We start from the raw sequence: 16,213 nt of genomic DNA on the forward strand, positions 1-16,213 counted from the left end.
TATGCACAGTGCATTCTTCTGCTTGAGATTCTTTAGCTGGAACCATGTTTCTCAGGGACTGGTCTGAATGAAGGACATGTGGGATAATTCAGCTGTTGAAGCTAAGCGGGCCTGACTCTCTAAGCTTGGAAATCAAATTCTGAACTCCTTTGAGTTAAGAGTCAGATAAAAGTGTTAAAAGTAAATTTAACAAATTTACTTGATTTGAAATGGGGGGAATATTAATAGCTACCTTGGACCAGTGACTGTTTTTTCCTTTGATGGATGAAGATTAAAATTTCATTAACATAGCAAACCTAAAATGGAGAAACTGCTACTTCCTAAACTCTGATGGTTCACAATGGCCAGGGCAGAAGTTGTAGGGTGGAATTTCCACACACACCAACTTGGTCTTCTAATACCTCCCCCCAATTGAGAAAATAAGATCCAGAGCTGGTATGCTTTTTGCCCCTTTCAGGGCCATGTCAGAGGAACACGGGGGCTTTGAATTCAGTACATCTGAGTCTTGCCCTGATCCATCCCCAGAATGCCCTCTTTATGGCCGTACTGCCTTTGAAGCACCACCAGCCAATAGAGTAACAGCTGTTGCAGTGCAGAGGTCTCTGCCTGTGAACCTCCCCTCTTCACCCACAGAAAGTGAAACATCCTATGGCGGCTCAGCCACCCACCCAGGAAGTATAGGATTGCTCCCTTAAGCTTAGTATAGAATTGTGCCCTATGGCTCTAATCCATTGTGCCACAGTGATCCTTACCTCTGACTAAAAATTACCAGGCGTTCCCTGTAAGACTGTAGTCCTAAGCACACTTTCTATGGCTTAATTCAGAGTAAACATGTAGAGGTTGGTGCTTAACAGCAAGGATATAAATAGCAGAGCACATGGACAACTGAGATTTCCATCTGTATATTTCCTATGCTAACACTTCTGCCAAGTTTTGTTTAACAAACAGATGAGCCTACTATAAAATGACTATGAAATGATACTCAGTTGGGCATATGGCTTATGTTCTTTACAAAAAATAATAATATGCATGCATGCAAAAAGAATTCCTCTGCTTAGATTGCACTACTGATAGGTAAGTTCAGGCTGAAGAAAGGGTAGGATTAGAAATGGAAATGGCACATCCTGTGCACACTTACTTGAGCTCGATTGGACATCTAAGGAAATGTGTGTATGTGCTGTAAATGTTTCAGCCTCAATACACATGAGCATCTGCGCTGGTTTTTGAATGTCAGCATAAGCAGTAGATATGGCTTATAAAGGGATACGTTAAGGATGCTTTCTTTCCTCAGCTTAAAAATTAAAATAGCTTTGGGGATCTCCCCTTTTTATCCCCTGTTCTAGTGCAGTGGCGGAAGCTGATGGTATTGAGCCACTGATCAACCTTCTGAGTTCTAAGAGAGATGGGGTTGTTGCAAGTGCTGCTACTGTTCTCACCAACCTGGCCACCCAGGAGCCTCTGCGTCTCAGCATCCAGAGCCATGGTATTATGACGGCAATTGTAGAACCACTGCATTCCACCAACAGCATAGTGCAAAGCCGAGCAGCTCTTACCGTCGCTGCAGTTGGTTGTGATGCGGATGCCAGGACTGAGGTGAGGTACATGGAATGCAGCGTCTGCTTTGAAAATCATGATGGGGGGAACTCTGGTATCTTTTGCTTTGTTCAGCTTTCTTGAATCAGTGTATTTATTATGCTTCCTAGAAAAGATCTAGTTTGTGGTTCTTATATAAAAATTAGGAACCAAGTATGTGCTGCCTTTGTTACAATATATAAAATTTGTGCAGGGAAATTTTACCATGGTGCACTATGCAAGTTTGGGGGTGGGGTATGAATGAAGCAAACTAGAGGTGGGGTAATAGCTTCATATTGAAGCATATGCTTTTGTATACAGAAGATCCCATGTTCAATCTCTGGTTTCTTCATTTGAGGGATATCAGTGGAGCCTCACCAGGGACTGGTGTTTTATTGCAAGTGTATTCTTCAGCATGCTCTTGACACAATTAATACAGTACTGGTGGTGGATTTATTCTGCTTCAGTTTGTTCTGAGAAGCAAACACAGTGCAGACATAACCTTCATTTTTCAGCCTAGTGTTGCCAAGTGCTGTCTATAGTGGACAATATTCCTACTTGAATGAATGTATTCTTTGACAAGCAAGCAAGCAATGTATCTTTTTTTCTTTTTTAGTTGCGGAATTCAGGAGGGCTTGACCCTCTTATTAAGCTCCTATATTCTAAACATGATGAAGTCCGAAGAAATGCCTGTTGGGCTGTTATGGTTTGTGCAGCTGATGATCCAACCGCTGCTGCAATGACCAGGCTAGGGTGAGTAGTAGGAATCCCAGAATGACTGTTAATGGTGACTGCAGAACTTGTAATCAAGAATTTACATGTGTGTGTAATGCTCCTGTTCAGGGTTCTAGTCAGCTGGCCATGCCCTTCTTCAGGATACTCCATTACATTCTCACTTTCCTTAGTTTACATTTCCCTACCAACAACCAGTATTATGTGCCTGAACATGCTCAGTCTTAATGGTTTTTCATTGTGCCTGCATATCCCCCCTCTTTCACACCCACATCAATTTTTTTCTCCTGAATACTTTTTTTTACTTCTACAAACCTTGGCAGTTTTGCAAGCCTCCTGATAACCACCTCCATGTGTACAGGTTATCCTGTTTTGACTACATAAGGATCCCTGCTCTGAGAATTTCACATAGAGATGTATTTTTAATTTCTTAAATTCTGATTGAGATAAATTATTTCACAGCTTATTCAGGCACAGTTTTGCACCACTGTAACTGTTATACAGTGGTCTTACTCTACAGAGAACTAGAAAAGGCTTAGTTCTACTATACAGAGAACTAAAACAGACATAACTAATTGCAGAATGAGTCTCTTTGCCATAACAGATCAAGCTAGATTAGATCAGATATTAATAGGCATTATATTATAGTAGAATAAGATGTTTTTTTAATGGGTTAGAGTACAAATAACCCTTTTTATTGTGTACTTCTGTTTCTGGAACAGTGCTTTAGATATCCTTGAAGAAATTAACCTGTCCATTGGGCGCAAAAACAACTTCAGTGATGCAGCTTTGGATTCAATACTTGATCACAACCTTCCACAGAAATATAGCCAAATGGGTTTTTTAACATCCAGCAACATAATAACAGATGGGTTCTATGACTTTGGACAGGTAAGTTTACTTTAAGTATGTTAAAATCTTCAGAGGGCTACTGCCTGTCTTCTTGCTCTATTTATAAACCCCGTGTATCAATAATGCCCCAAATCTTTTGCAAGCTAAGACTTCACATACATGAAACAACCCATCATACTTCCATTAGCTGATGGGCTGGCAAGTTGCAATGCAGTGAGGCATAAAAAATGACAACTACCCAGCTTCAATTGCAGCCAGTTGCAGCTCAAATGACAGCACAGGATGTAGGGAGGGGATGCATGAGGCAGTCAGTCTTGGTTGGCAGCCCATTCCAGGACTGATACTCATTCTAGCTCTGACCTTGGTGGACCTTAGGATTCTATTAAAATATAAATTAGAGCTTACAAACCCTAAAGTCTGCTATGCCTGCTCCAGTCAGGGTTGTACCTAGGGGTTGTTAGGTTGGCCCCCTCTGGCTTGGAGTGGCTAGGAGTCCATCTGTCCGCACACTCCCTGAGCCAATCCTCTGCTGCTCTGAGCAGCCGGGCAAGATTAACCGTTTTGGTGGCTCACCTAGAGACAGTCAAGTTTCCTTGAAACCTACGTTGACTTACATCTTGTGCTTCATTCTAATCTTCCTACATAGGTAAAACCAGGTGTAAAACTACTGTCACTGGAGGAACTCAGTGCTCAGCAGCTTAATGATCGCCGTGCTATAATCTTAGTAAATTCTAAAACACCAGAACTGTGAGTCTGTTAAACACTACTCTGACCTATATTGCATGTTACATGAGATTGAGGACCCTGCAAAAAAGATTTCTGGGAGATGTTCGCGGGGGGGGGGGGGGGAGTGCGGGGTTGTAGGGAGGGGAAATCAGCAAACATCCCCTTCCTTCCTCTTCCATTAGCAAACCTATCTGGATCAAGAGCCTTTGCACTCACAGAAGGCTACCAACTATCTACAATTTGTGGATAATTTTGGTTTTATCACTTTTAATTATGCTAGGAATTTAGGAAGCTGTCACATCACATTTTACCCAAAGCGTTGTTGTGCATTGGGGGATTTTTTTAAAGCAACTTTCTCAACACCTGCAGTTTAAGTTGAAGCCATCTTGCAAACAAAAGAAAACGTCCAAGGAAAGACTGAAAATAGGAACAGGAATACATAGAAGTGGAAAAGATAAGAAAGAAAACACACAACCCAAAAAGGAAAAAAAGTGAATAGAATGGCAGGGGTACTGTCTAAAAGACCATGACAAGAAAGGAATGCCTCTAGTTGCATCCCTCTTTGAAGGTTACGCACATCCTCAGTCCAGTCCCATGTACTTCAACAGGCTTTTTCCTGCTGACACACCACCTAGACTATTCTTAGGATAGGGGTTGGCTAGCCTGTGTGCTGGAGCTGACTGCCAAGAGTATTTTTGAAACCCCCAATAATTTTGCTTTTAAAAACAAAACAAAAAAATCTCTTCTCTTGAGGGGTCCCCAGGTGACACCCCCGCATTTGTTCAGCAACCCAAAAACTGGGTGCCTCTAACTTGATTTACTTTGAAAAATGCTTCTTCTCCTTCTATCACAGCACCACTCCCTCTTTCCTGTGCTCTGGGGCCTTCTTGCAATAGCAACTGTTGCAAATAGGGCTTAGAGCTCAGGAAGGAATACTCCTTCATTTTTCGTGACCACTTACATCTCCTCTCCCCACCCAGACACCAGCTGGTGCCAGTAGCCAAGTCCCCTCCATGGCGGAGGCTCATGGGGTGCTAGCGCTAGGCTGAGGACGCAGAGGGGAGGGGAGGAAGGAGGGTGCCCCGGGACAGAGGGAGGCGTCTTACATGTGCTCTCACATGACAGTGATGGAGCAGGCTGGGGAGGATCAGCATAATCAATTTTTTGGGCAGGGCTCGCCAAAATATTTTGGGGGAGGCTGAAAGGATCTGGGCTCCTTAGAATTGGCACTTTGAAGGGGGCCATCAAAATGTAGTGTGCATACTTGACTGCCTGTGAGATGTGTGTGTGGTCTGTACATGTGCTGTAAATATGGCGAGGGTTTGTGTGCACATGCACATCTGTGTAAAGGAGTGGCTGTTGGCCATTTTGGCCATATCTACAGCAGGCGTGTGGCCCATTGATTGAAAAAGGGTAGGCATCCCTGTCTTCAGGCATGCTCCTTCGCTCCCCGTGTGATACGTACTTCTACTTTTTTGTACAGATTACATTTTATTCTGTTATGTGGGCAAAATACTTATTTGTCTGATATTATGGTGTGCAGCAACAGCATAGCATCCTTTATTGTTCCAGTGAACTCACAGCTCCTCCTGTTGCAACAGATGAAAAATCACCACAAGATTTTCTTAGCAGCCGAGTTACAACCTCCAGCAGTAGTACTAACAGAAAAATTAGTAGAGAAAGAGCTAGGTATGTATTTGAGCTTTGGAATCACAGTTTCCCTCTGGGTGTAATTCTAAACTTGATGAAAACTGTTCTGAATTAGGTGAAAATGAGTATGTTTAGACCAACCAAATATGCATCTCCCTGGTCAGCATTTGAAACCAGAACGAGGAAGTAAAATTTGAAAATTCATTCAATTCATTCATTCATTGCATTTATATACCACCTTCCTGCCAAGGCATGCAGGGCAGTCTGCAGTTTTAAAGGACTGAAACTAATCATACAACATCTAAACACCATTTATCCAAAATCTGTGCTAAGCAGAGGAAACCCTTATAAATTGCATGCAACAGTATAAGCGAGATCTACCAACCCAAATGTAATAAGGACAAAATATATATGACATCCAACCACCCAGTAAATATTTCACAATCCCTGTGGCTCCCTTCATGAATTCTTGATTCCGCAGATACAGTCCTTCTGATTTCCCGCATCTAATGTAATCGCTTAAGACAACTGCAGAACATGATTTATATACAATAATACACATTATAATGAAAGAAGTGTGAAATAACAATGCCATCAACAGTCATGTATATTTCCCCCAATGCAGATCTGCATTCAAGCATGAAAAACTTTATCTCTGTTCCTTATTGCCAGTAACATCTGGTTTTGAATGCTACTGACTATATTCTTCTCTCCGGGTGTAAAAAGCCAGTCTTCTAATTTTTATATTTGATTTAAAATGTCCAGTGAATTAATAGGGTTGGATCCAATCTAAGGTCACAATCCTATACAACAGGGGTGGCAGATCTGTGGCTTTCTAGATAACAATGGACTCCCATCAGCCCTAGCAAGCATGGTCAACGGTTAGGGATGATGTAAGTTGTAGGTCAGCAACCCTAGAAGGGCCACAGGTTCTATACTCTCTTACCTGGAAATAAATCCCATTGAACTTAGTGGAGTTTACTACTGAGCAGACATGTATAATGTTGCACTGTTTTGCACAGAAATCAATGTAATAGCTCCCATTTAAATCAATGAACTTGTTCATCATTAATAACTTTTTATATTGATTTCAGTAGGAACTAAGTGCAACTAAATTAGTCTGGATCCAGTTCATTGTAAATAAGTATTTATTCTGCTATTGTAATTGGTAATAAGTTAATGCTTTTTCTGTTTTTGTTTATTTGCTTGCTTGCTTGCTTGCTTGCTTCCTTGGTATTTAAGAAGGGGGGGTAAGGTTAAATATAGGGAAGAAGCATTTTATTAACCAGCATGCTAATTTACTAGCAGCTGGCCACCTTGAATGCATTCCTTATGAAGGTGCTATCAGTGGCAGAGCTACATGCTCCGGCACTGGGGGGCGGGGTGGACTGCCCCCCGGTGAGTAGGCATGGGCGTGGCTGCCGTGCGTCCCAGGGGTGTGGTGTGGTGCGCGTCCTGGAGAGTGGTGCGCTGCCTGTGGGGGCGTGGCGCCCAGCGTAGGCAGGGGGCAGCTGCGATGGCACCCCACCAGGATCGCGCTGCGGGTGGTGGTGCACTCCCCCACCCCCTGTTCCTCCACCAGTGGGCGCTACTCTCCATTTTCAGTCTCTTTGTTAGTATTAGTGTTAGTGTTCCACAGTGAACCATATACTTTTTATTTTGCCTTTGGCTTTGTCTGAGGATAACCTGGAGGTTTTTAACATCACTGCCACTGCCCTCTATGCAATGTGTGCACAACACCCTAAGAATGCCTATGCCTTGTAGAAGTCAAGGAGAAATGGGAAATTACTTTGTAATTTCTATAGCTCAATCGAGGAGAAGGAGAAGCCAGAATCTCCAGGACGGTCTTCTTCAGTCAGTAAAGGAGGTGGTAGAGAGAAAGGATCGAGGTACTTTTATTCCTAAGAGCTTCTTATTCTTATTAAGTGTAGAAGCTTGAGACTATAATTATTGTTGTTGTTGTTGTTGTTGTTGTTCTTCTTCTTATTATTATTATTATTACTACTACTACTACTATTTAGTTATCCTATAGCACCATTCATATACATGGTGCTTTATAAAGATTATACCCCAAGGGGCTTCCAATCTAAAAAAAAGACAAAGGGAAGGGGAGAGAAATGGAGCCAAGGGATAAGCACGGGTAAAATATATGATTACACATAATAAAAACAAGTTTCTACAACCACTCAGAAATCCAGGCAGTTGTTTCAGATTCTTCCAAATACATATTCCATATGTACTAATTTTGTTTTTATTCTAAGATACCATATTGGTTGATTTTAGCACATGTTAGACTGGCAGGGTGGGCTAACAGCACTGTATAAAAAGTATTTGATGTCTATGTCCCTGGCACTTGAGATCATGGTGTATCCTTTATTGGGGATCACAGTTGCATAGAAAGCAGAGCATTCCCAAAGTTTATATAGGACTAAGTTCTCATTTTGGCTAGAAGTAGGTACCGTATTTTTCGCCCTATAGGACACACTTTTTCCCCTCCAAAAATGAAGGGGAAATGTGTGTGCATCCTATGGGGCGAATGCAGGCTTTCGCTGAAGCCTGGAGAGCGAGAGGGGTCGGTGCGCACTGACCCCTCTCGCTCTCCAGGCTTCAGGAAGCTATCCGCAAGTCTTGCAAGCCCGGCGGGAGGTCCCGCGGGCTCGCAAGGCTTGCGGGCAGCAGCCTGCAGCCCAAAAGCTCGGGGGACAGCGGGGAGGCGCAGCGCCGCCACCCTGCTATTCCCCAACCTGATCTGGAGGCTGGCGGGGGGGGGGGAGAAGCAAGCTTGCTTCTCCCCCCCCGCCAGCCCCACAAGCTCGCGGGATAGCGGGGAGGCAGAGTGCCGCCACCCCGTTATTCCCCAACCTGATCTGGAGGCTGGCGGGGAGGAGAAGCAAGCTTGCTTCTCCCCCCCGCCAGCCCCACAACCTCGGGGGATAGCGGGGCAAGCTGCTGCCCCACAGAGGCTAGGGAGGCTGTCCCTGAAGGCAGAAGAGGGAGACGGAGCGCTCCGTCTCCCTCTTCTAGCTTGGGGATGGCTGCGCAAACCTGGGGGGGAAATAAAAATTTTTTCCTTGATTTCCCCCCCAAAAAACTAGGTGCGTCCTATGGGCCGGTGCGTCCTATAGGGCGAAAAATACGGTAATCCTCCCCAAGCTCACTAGCAAGATTCAGACACTAACAGTGCAATCCTATTGATGACCACTCAGAGAAGTAAGTAAATAAAATGTCAATGAGACTTGCTATCAGGTAAGCGTGTCTAGGGTTGCAGCATAAATCTAGGAGGAAGGATGAATGCAGGCTGTGCAGAGAAACAGATCTATGTTTGTGTTTTGTGGCTTTAGAGTAGCTTTCTTTGTGTCAATCCAGCAAAACAGCTTTATTGATTATTTTGTTGTTGTTGTTCCACTGCTGTTTGATTTCTTTTTATTTTAGGTTGCTTTGGGTTTTTTGCTTCCTTTTAAGTTTCCTGCTTTTTAAAAGGAAAGCCTTTGGATTCATGGAAGTATTGTTTTTAAAACATCAGTGTCTATACAGGACCCAATTCAGCTCCTTTATAGTTACGCTTATGCAGCTGACTTCACCAGTTAAAACCTCATATTCTGGGATTTCCAAAATGTTAGCATTTCCCAACAGGCAGGGTATCTATCACAAATGAATTTTGGTCAAATTCTGGGTCAGATGTGAAGGCTGCTTCCACAATGGACATGATGTGTGTGTAACAGCTGTTTTGAATTATGATACCGATAATACAGCTATCACAGGAGCAATTCACACAGTATTTCTCCTGATTATTGAGGTCCCACATTTTCTACTCGTCTGTCAACAATATATGCAGATGGTTAAAACCATACCTGGCCACACTTGTGCTCATGATCACACAGAATAACAAACATGTGACTCATAGGATAAATGGAAACAGCTGGCAGCAATTTTTGTTAATTTGGTTGCAGTTTTTCCGGGTCCCTTTAATCCCAGGAACTGCAGTTAGTGGCTCTATCTGCCTATCACCCAGCTAACAGAGATCTTTCTGCATCTTGTTCTAAAGATGGCTTGGGACTACTTGCATATTTGGTGGGTTCATGTTTGCTAGTTTCTGCAGACTCTTTAATTCTTTAATTTTTAACAGATGCCTTTTCTACCCATAGGCCTTCGAAGCAGCTAACAAATTGTTTAAAACCCATAAAAATACACAGCAGTAAAATTAAATTAATAAAGCGAATACAGCAGCCCATCAAATATAAAAAGACAGTAGCAAGTAAAAATAAACTATCAAAGCCAGAGCTCTGATGAAATAAAATATTGTCTTAAGTCTGCCTTAAAGCATCCTGGATTATTTAAACAAAAAGGCTAACACTAGCTGATCTCAGCTTCCCTTTTAAGCCGCAAAGGGAAGGCACTCTTCTGAACTCACAAATGTGAGAAAGAAAGGATAATATCTAATAAAGATATCCTCCTAGCATCTAATCACATACGAACAGTAACTGCATGCTGGAAAGCCTGTTTTGTGGAGGTAATGCAAACCTCAGGTGACAAGGATTTCCACAGTCTTGGTGTCTCTGGTGACATGATACTGCCCTGTGCTAGTGCCATCCTAGTACCATCAGTAGTAGGATGCAAGATAGGGCCCTATCTATACTTAGAAAGTAGACAGGTTCATATGGGAAAAGGCCAATCAAGAAAATAACATAGGATCTTAGCCGTTTTGCGGTGGTAGTGGTGGTGGAATGGCTTTCTAGAAAAGGGCAATGGTGGGGGGCCTTTGTAAAGGTAAAGGTAAAGGGACCCCTGACTGTTAGGTCCAGTAGTGGCCGACTCTGGGGTTGCGGCGCGCATCTCACTTTATTAGCCGAGGGAGCTTCCGGGTCATGTGGCCAACATGACTAAGCCGCTTCTGGCGAACCAGAGCAGCGCATGGAAACGCCGTTTACCTTCCCGCCGGAGTGGTACCTATTTATCTACTTGCACTTTGACGTGCTTTCGAACTGCTAGGTTGGCAGGAGCTGGGACCGAGCAACGGGAGCCCACCCTGTCACGGGGATTCGAACCGCCAACCTTCCGATCGGCAAGTCCTAGGCTCTGGTTTAACCCACAGTGCCACCTGTGTCCCTGCATTTGCTCATAGAGAGAAGCTATTTGCATCTCTCCTTTGTTCAGAATGGAAGGGAAGGGGTGGGGTGGGCATCTAATGAAATATGGGCATGTTTAAGGGGGCGTGCTCAGTGTAGGAGAGACCAAGCCAATGCAATCAGGATCTGTGGGTATTTAGGGGCTATTGACGGAGGCTTTCATGGGCACTGTAGGTGGGTACACTAGCACCCATAGGCGTTGCATTAGTGATCCTCAATCTGTGCTCTATAATGAGCAGAAATTTTGGAACTCTTCAAGGAGTTGATGCTGGGAAACTGTCTTCTGAGTCGGGTGCCACTGTGTACTTAGGGCCCAGACTCAGAACAATCACAATATTTCTGTTGCGTTTTGCTTTCTATCCAACAACGGGAGCTCACCCCGTTGCGGGGATTCGAACCGCCGACCTTCTGATCGGCAAGCCCTAGGCTTTATGGTTTAGACCACAGCGCCACCTGCGTCCCCGGGGGCCTTTGTGGGAGCACACAAAAAGGCACGTCCATTTGAACATAAGGCTAGGTGTTGTGTCATTGGAAAGAGGCAGGCAATTCTAATCTAATGGTGATTAAAGCACCTTGGGGAGAGAGGGAATATCTCTTTCTTTCCTCTAAGCTGACATACCTATTTACTTTCACGTAAATCAGAGCATGTGGGAAGCATTCCTAATACCCCTGTGCTTTTTGCAAAAGAAAAGGGAAAGGGAAAAAGGAAGAAGAAAAACCCAAAGAAGAAGAACCGGAGCCAGTGATGCCTAAAATAGTCGAAGAAGTTCCTCTAAAGGCCTTATGGTATCCCCCTGTTGATTCCATCTTGGTGGATTACATTACTGAGGTTTCCAAAACAATTCTCCCACTACCAACCACGAAAGAACAGGTTGTAGCCCTTGCGCAGTGAGTACCAGGACAATGTCTTTTCTGTGAATTCAAAGTAAATATTTTAAGGGATTGATTTAGAAATCTACTGAATATAGTCCCCATTTTGACCTGCTTTCCTTTACCAACCCTTCAGAGAGTTTGTCTCTGTTTACTCAGTATTGTGGGTCCTTTTGGTCACACATTCTTTGCAGAACAGACTTAAGACAGCTTTCAATTTCATGTATTTGAAAGGTAAAATAGGACTGACAAATAATAAAAGGAATAGTCTTTTAAAGCCTAAACGATACAAAGGTGCTTTAAAAAAAAAAGTTCCAACATTCAGGAAGGGTTTTAAAGGTTGAAAATACAAATGTATTTTTATGGTTTTCCTGGAAATTGACACAGCCCAAAATTGACACAGCTGAGGGAGTTTCAAAACTGAGGCATCACCTCATGAAATACTGAATTCCTTGTAGTGCCAGCTTAATCTCCAGTTGTGACATCTTGTGGAGCAAGAACCTTCCCAGAGGTTCTGAGGTAGCAAGCTGGTTTATATGGGAACAGATACCCTTATTTATATCTGTACTGTAGATGATTTTTTCTTCCTCATACTTATTTTTTATTATTTAAAAATATCTAAGTGCTGTAGGAAAAAAGATCAGCTCCTACTAACAAGCCTTGAGAGATCATGTAGAGTCAGCAAAGCAGATAAGAACTGGAAGGGGAATGTGTGCATCTTTGAAAGTTATTGAGATGGATAATGAAATATAACATATTTAAACACCACTTAAGGTTTAAAGTGATCCTTGGTAGAAACAATGCTAGTATTAAACCTGATTAAATATTATGACAATTGTTAATTTAAGTCACTATTGGATTTTAAAACAGGTTTGTTGCAGAAAAGATGGGCGGTCCAATCGAAACAGACAAATTGCATGAATTCAGCTGGGAACTTCATATAAGTGAAATTGAATATGAACTGAAATGCAATGTCGTGCCTATTGGGAAGATCAACAAAGGGACCTTCTACCATAGGGCCTTGCTTTTCAAGGTAAAGTCAATTACTCAGCCAGATACAAGTTTCATTTTAATAGCACACAGCTTATGCTAATGTATATCAACTTCAACATATCCTTGTTATTCAAACCTTATTTATTTGTGTACTTAAGTCATTTTGTGTTTGGTTAGTATTGATTTCTCATCAAGCAAAGACACACAGTCCTATTCTGTAAGCACCATTTAAAATCATTGGGAGAGAAGTGTGAGTGATGTTAATACATGGCTGTATTAAAAGCAAAATAATACAAATGACCATGCTGATGACTGGTGCAGTGCTGTGAGTTATCCTCTCACCTATATATTACTGCAATATGTTATATGTGGGGCTGCCTCTGAAGATAGTTCGGAATTCAGCAGCCAGGTTGCTCACTGGGGCAAGGTTTGAGCATATAATGCCAATCTTGGCCCGACCGCACTGGCTGCGGCCAATTAGTTTCTGTCTGGGCCCAATTCAAATTGCTGCTTTTCACCTATAAAGCCTTAAATGGCTCAGGACTGCAATACCTCAAGGGCCACCTCTCCCCATATGAACTGACCTGGATGTACCCTGCAATCATCATCTGAGGCCCTTCTTTATGTGCCACCTCTATGACAGGTCCAGAGGGTGGCAACAAAAGAACAGGCCTTTTCTGTGGTGGCTCCCTGTTTGTGGAATACTTTCCCCAGGGAGGCTCACCTGGCACATTCATTATATATCTTTAGGCACCAGGCAAAAACATTTTTCTTTGGCAAGGCCTCTGGCTAATTAAACAATCTCTGGCCTTTTAGGCTGTGGAAGGTTATTGTTTTGTTTGTAATTATGTTAAGTATTTCTGTGTTTTTATACTGTAAACCGCCCTGTGATCCTGGGATGAAAGGTGGTATGGTATATTATTATTATTATTATTATTATTTCACTGATAAGCTAGACACTATTTCTTGCCTTTATACCCCTCTTTGCAGCATGGACATAACAGTACAAACCTACCTTACAGGGTTATTGTGAGGGTAGTTTCTGTGAAGTATTTTGAGCACGTAGGAAAAGCACAAGATAAATATTAAATATTTAAAAGGCTACTTTTTCTTACAAGAGATAATTCTCTCTAACAGCAAGCTTAATGGTCTTGTGCTTGGGCAGTGAAATGGCAACTCCCACAGGCAAACACAACATTGAATGATTTCTATTCAGGGTGGAAAATGCATGGTACAATCTTTCTGCTCAATCATTTTCCTCTCGCTTATTTTCCTCTTCTCTCCATGTACAGTTTCCCTTTTATAGCATGTCTTTCAAATGGTAAAGCACTATTTTAAACTGTAAGCCCTTCAGTGCACTGACCAAAAGGCAGTATGTCAATGTAATAAAAATAAAGTAAAATATATCTCTCATCTGGTTACTTCCTCCCATAGGTTCTAGCAGACAGAATTGGTGTTAGCTGCAGCTTAGTCCGTGGAGAGTACACCAGAGCATGGAATGAAGTGAAATTGGTTGATGATTCTCCCTTGGGAATACCTGGACTTCTGCTTCCCCCTCAAGTATATATTGTAGATCTCATGTACCAGCCAGGCAATCTAATGAAAGAAGGCAGTCCAGAGGCAGATCGCTATGGACGTATTTAATTATATTTCCAGAGCTCTTTGAAACCAAAAGCTGCTTGTTCGTAAAGCTAATTAACACAGAGAGGTTTGTAGGGCTCATTTTCAAAGATGGGCTGGGTGCCAACTGCAGCACCTTACATGTACTGATGAATCTAGATAGGCGAGCTGGGTCTTTTGTTTTACTACATGGAGATTCTGTCTTAGAAAAATATTTGGGGAGCGCACAGAATTTCAGCACAAGTTTTGCTTATATTTTAATCATATTTAATTTATTTTAGTCTTTTGGAATAAAATGCAGATACCAGAAATTTGAAGTGGGGGCTTTATTCTTTATAGGTTACGTTTTAAAATTTTACAGCTCACAAGGACATTTGCTGTCACTTTTCCATTTGAATGGGGGCAGCACAGCAGTTCCTGTATTACATCTTATTTTTGCCATGTTTTCGTGGGGGAGAAAGCTATCCGTTGCTACTAGCCATAATGGCTATGCTCTTACCTCCACAGTCGGAGGCAGAAATGCTTCTGAGTACTAGTTTCTGGAAACCACGGGAGAGGAGGGTGCTCTTGTGCTCATGCTCTACTCCCTGGTTTCCCACAGGCATCTAGCTTGCCACTGTGAGAACAGGATGTTGGACAAGATGGGCCATTGGCATGATCCAACAGACCATTCTTATGCATTAATAGATCTGTTCTCTTTCTTTTTTTATTTTTCAATTTTCATCAACGATAATGACATAAAACTGAAGTATAATAAATAAGTAGACAATCATAGGGCCAAACTAGATGTGATGGGGCAGCCGTGAGTGTTCACATGTCTTCCCTGTTCATGTGTAAAAGGGAGAGCCTGTGGAGCATGCAAGGCATAGAAGTGAAACTATCCCCACACATCCGTTTTAGTCAGCTGTGTTCTTCTGCTTGATTTACTTTTATCCCAGCATAGTTCCCATAATGCAAGTTAGCTAACTGTGGCAGGGGGATGGTAGAGCCCAGTTAAGTATAGGAGGGGAGGGTTTAGCTCCCCTACCCTGTGCTTCTTTTCATATTTTAAAAAATAGACTCACACTCATACCATTTTATATGTGAATGGGGCAGACAAATTTATAAAATAAACATGGCTGCCCCAACACATGAAGCTTGGCTGTATCTTGGCATCCAGCAGCACCCTTAAATCTGCTTATAACCCTGAAGCAGGGACAGTGTGAATAGTGCCTAATAGATAGTTCACACCGAACTATCAGTTCAGAAACTCCAACTTTAGCTCGGAATGGGGTAGATCCGTGGGCATAACAACTGGTTTGACTGCCTGAATTCTGGTCACTAGCTCTAGGGATGGGGGGGACATATTTGATTCATTTCACATTTGTAGGGGGACCTACCTAATTTGCACTTTCTAAAACAATGTGTGAACTGAAACACAGCCATCCTTTGAAATTAGCAACATAACTTGAACAAAAGTAAAGTGTGCATAAAGTTGCATATTGGTAAAAATAACCAATGTGTTGGTACAAAAATGTGTTGTCTTTGGGTAAATGGTATGCAAATGTGTAGATCAGAAGAAATTCACACTGCTGCTGAATTTTTTATAAGGACTTGTTTTCTAAAAATTCACAAACTGGTGTGGAAATGTGAAGAAGTAAACTTTAAGAGTGGGAAAAAAAAGAAACCAAAGTTGAGATTCACCCATCCCTACTGGCTGTTGTGGATAATATTCACCCAGCCACATAGCACAAAACAAATCAATCATTTTTTCCTTGCTTTATTTTATTTATTTTATTTTATTTATATTCCGCCCCATGCCAAGGTCTCAGAGTGGCTAACACTAGTAAACTTGCGCAGAGGACCTGCTAGTGCACTGGATGATTCTGTGCACTGAGGTCTCCTACTTCCCCTGGAAGACACCTAGACTTGGGCTTTGGGAAGTCTGTAGTACTGGGGTGGGGAACCTAATTTCATGCAACACAGAGAGATTGACTGGCATAGGGAGAGGGAGAGGGAGAGGGAGAGGGGAGAGGGGGGGGGGAGAGAGAGAGAGAGAGAGAGAGAGAGAGAGAGAGAGAGAGAGAGAGAGT

The 16,213-nt window shown here is 42.5% G+C and overlaps 2 protein-coding genes across 17 annotated transcripts in view; one reads left to right on the forward strand and one right to left on the reverse strand.

The window, feature by feature from the left end:
* ARMC3 (armadillo repeat containing 3) overlaps positions 1-14,452 on the forward strand; it is a 57,580-nt gene extending 43,128 nt beyond the window's left edge. For 11 of the 12 annotated variants that reach the window (XM_083579466.1, XM_083579463.1, XM_083579464.1 and 8 more), the window contains 9 exons: positions 1,344-1,593; positions 2,189-2,325; positions 3,027-3,195; positions 3,803-3,903; positions 5,455-5,571; positions 7,338-7,421; positions 11,346-11,546; positions 12,399-12,561; positions 13,956-14,452. In XM_083579466.1, the coding sequence (XP_083435592.1) occupies positions 1,344-1,593; positions 2,189-2,325; positions 3,027-3,195; positions 3,803-3,903; positions 5,455-5,571; positions 7,338-7,421; positions 11,346-11,546; positions 12,399-12,561; positions 13,956-14,165 (1,432 nt within the window). In that variant the 3' untranslated portion in view covers positions 14,166-14,452. The remainder of the gene's footprint in view (positions 1-1,343; positions 1,594-2,188; positions 2,326-3,026; positions 3,196-3,802; positions 3,904-5,454; positions 5,572-7,337; positions 7,422-11,345; positions 11,547-12,398; positions 12,562-13,955) is intronic. The other variant, XM_083579456.1, reaches the window with a different exon arrangement.
* Positions 1-16,213, reverse strand: part of PIP4K2A (phosphatidylinositol-5-phosphate 4-kinase type 2 alpha) — a 177,861-nt gene that overhangs the window by 135,803 nt on the left and 25,845 nt on the right. The window lies entirely within an intron of this gene.

The sequence above is a fragment of the Podarcis filfolensis genome (assembly GCF_964270895.1).
Source record: "Podarcis filfolensis genome assembly, chromosome: 12".
NCBI lineage: Eukaryota > Metazoa > Chordata > Lepidosauria > Squamata > Lacertidae > Podarcis > Podarcis filfolensis.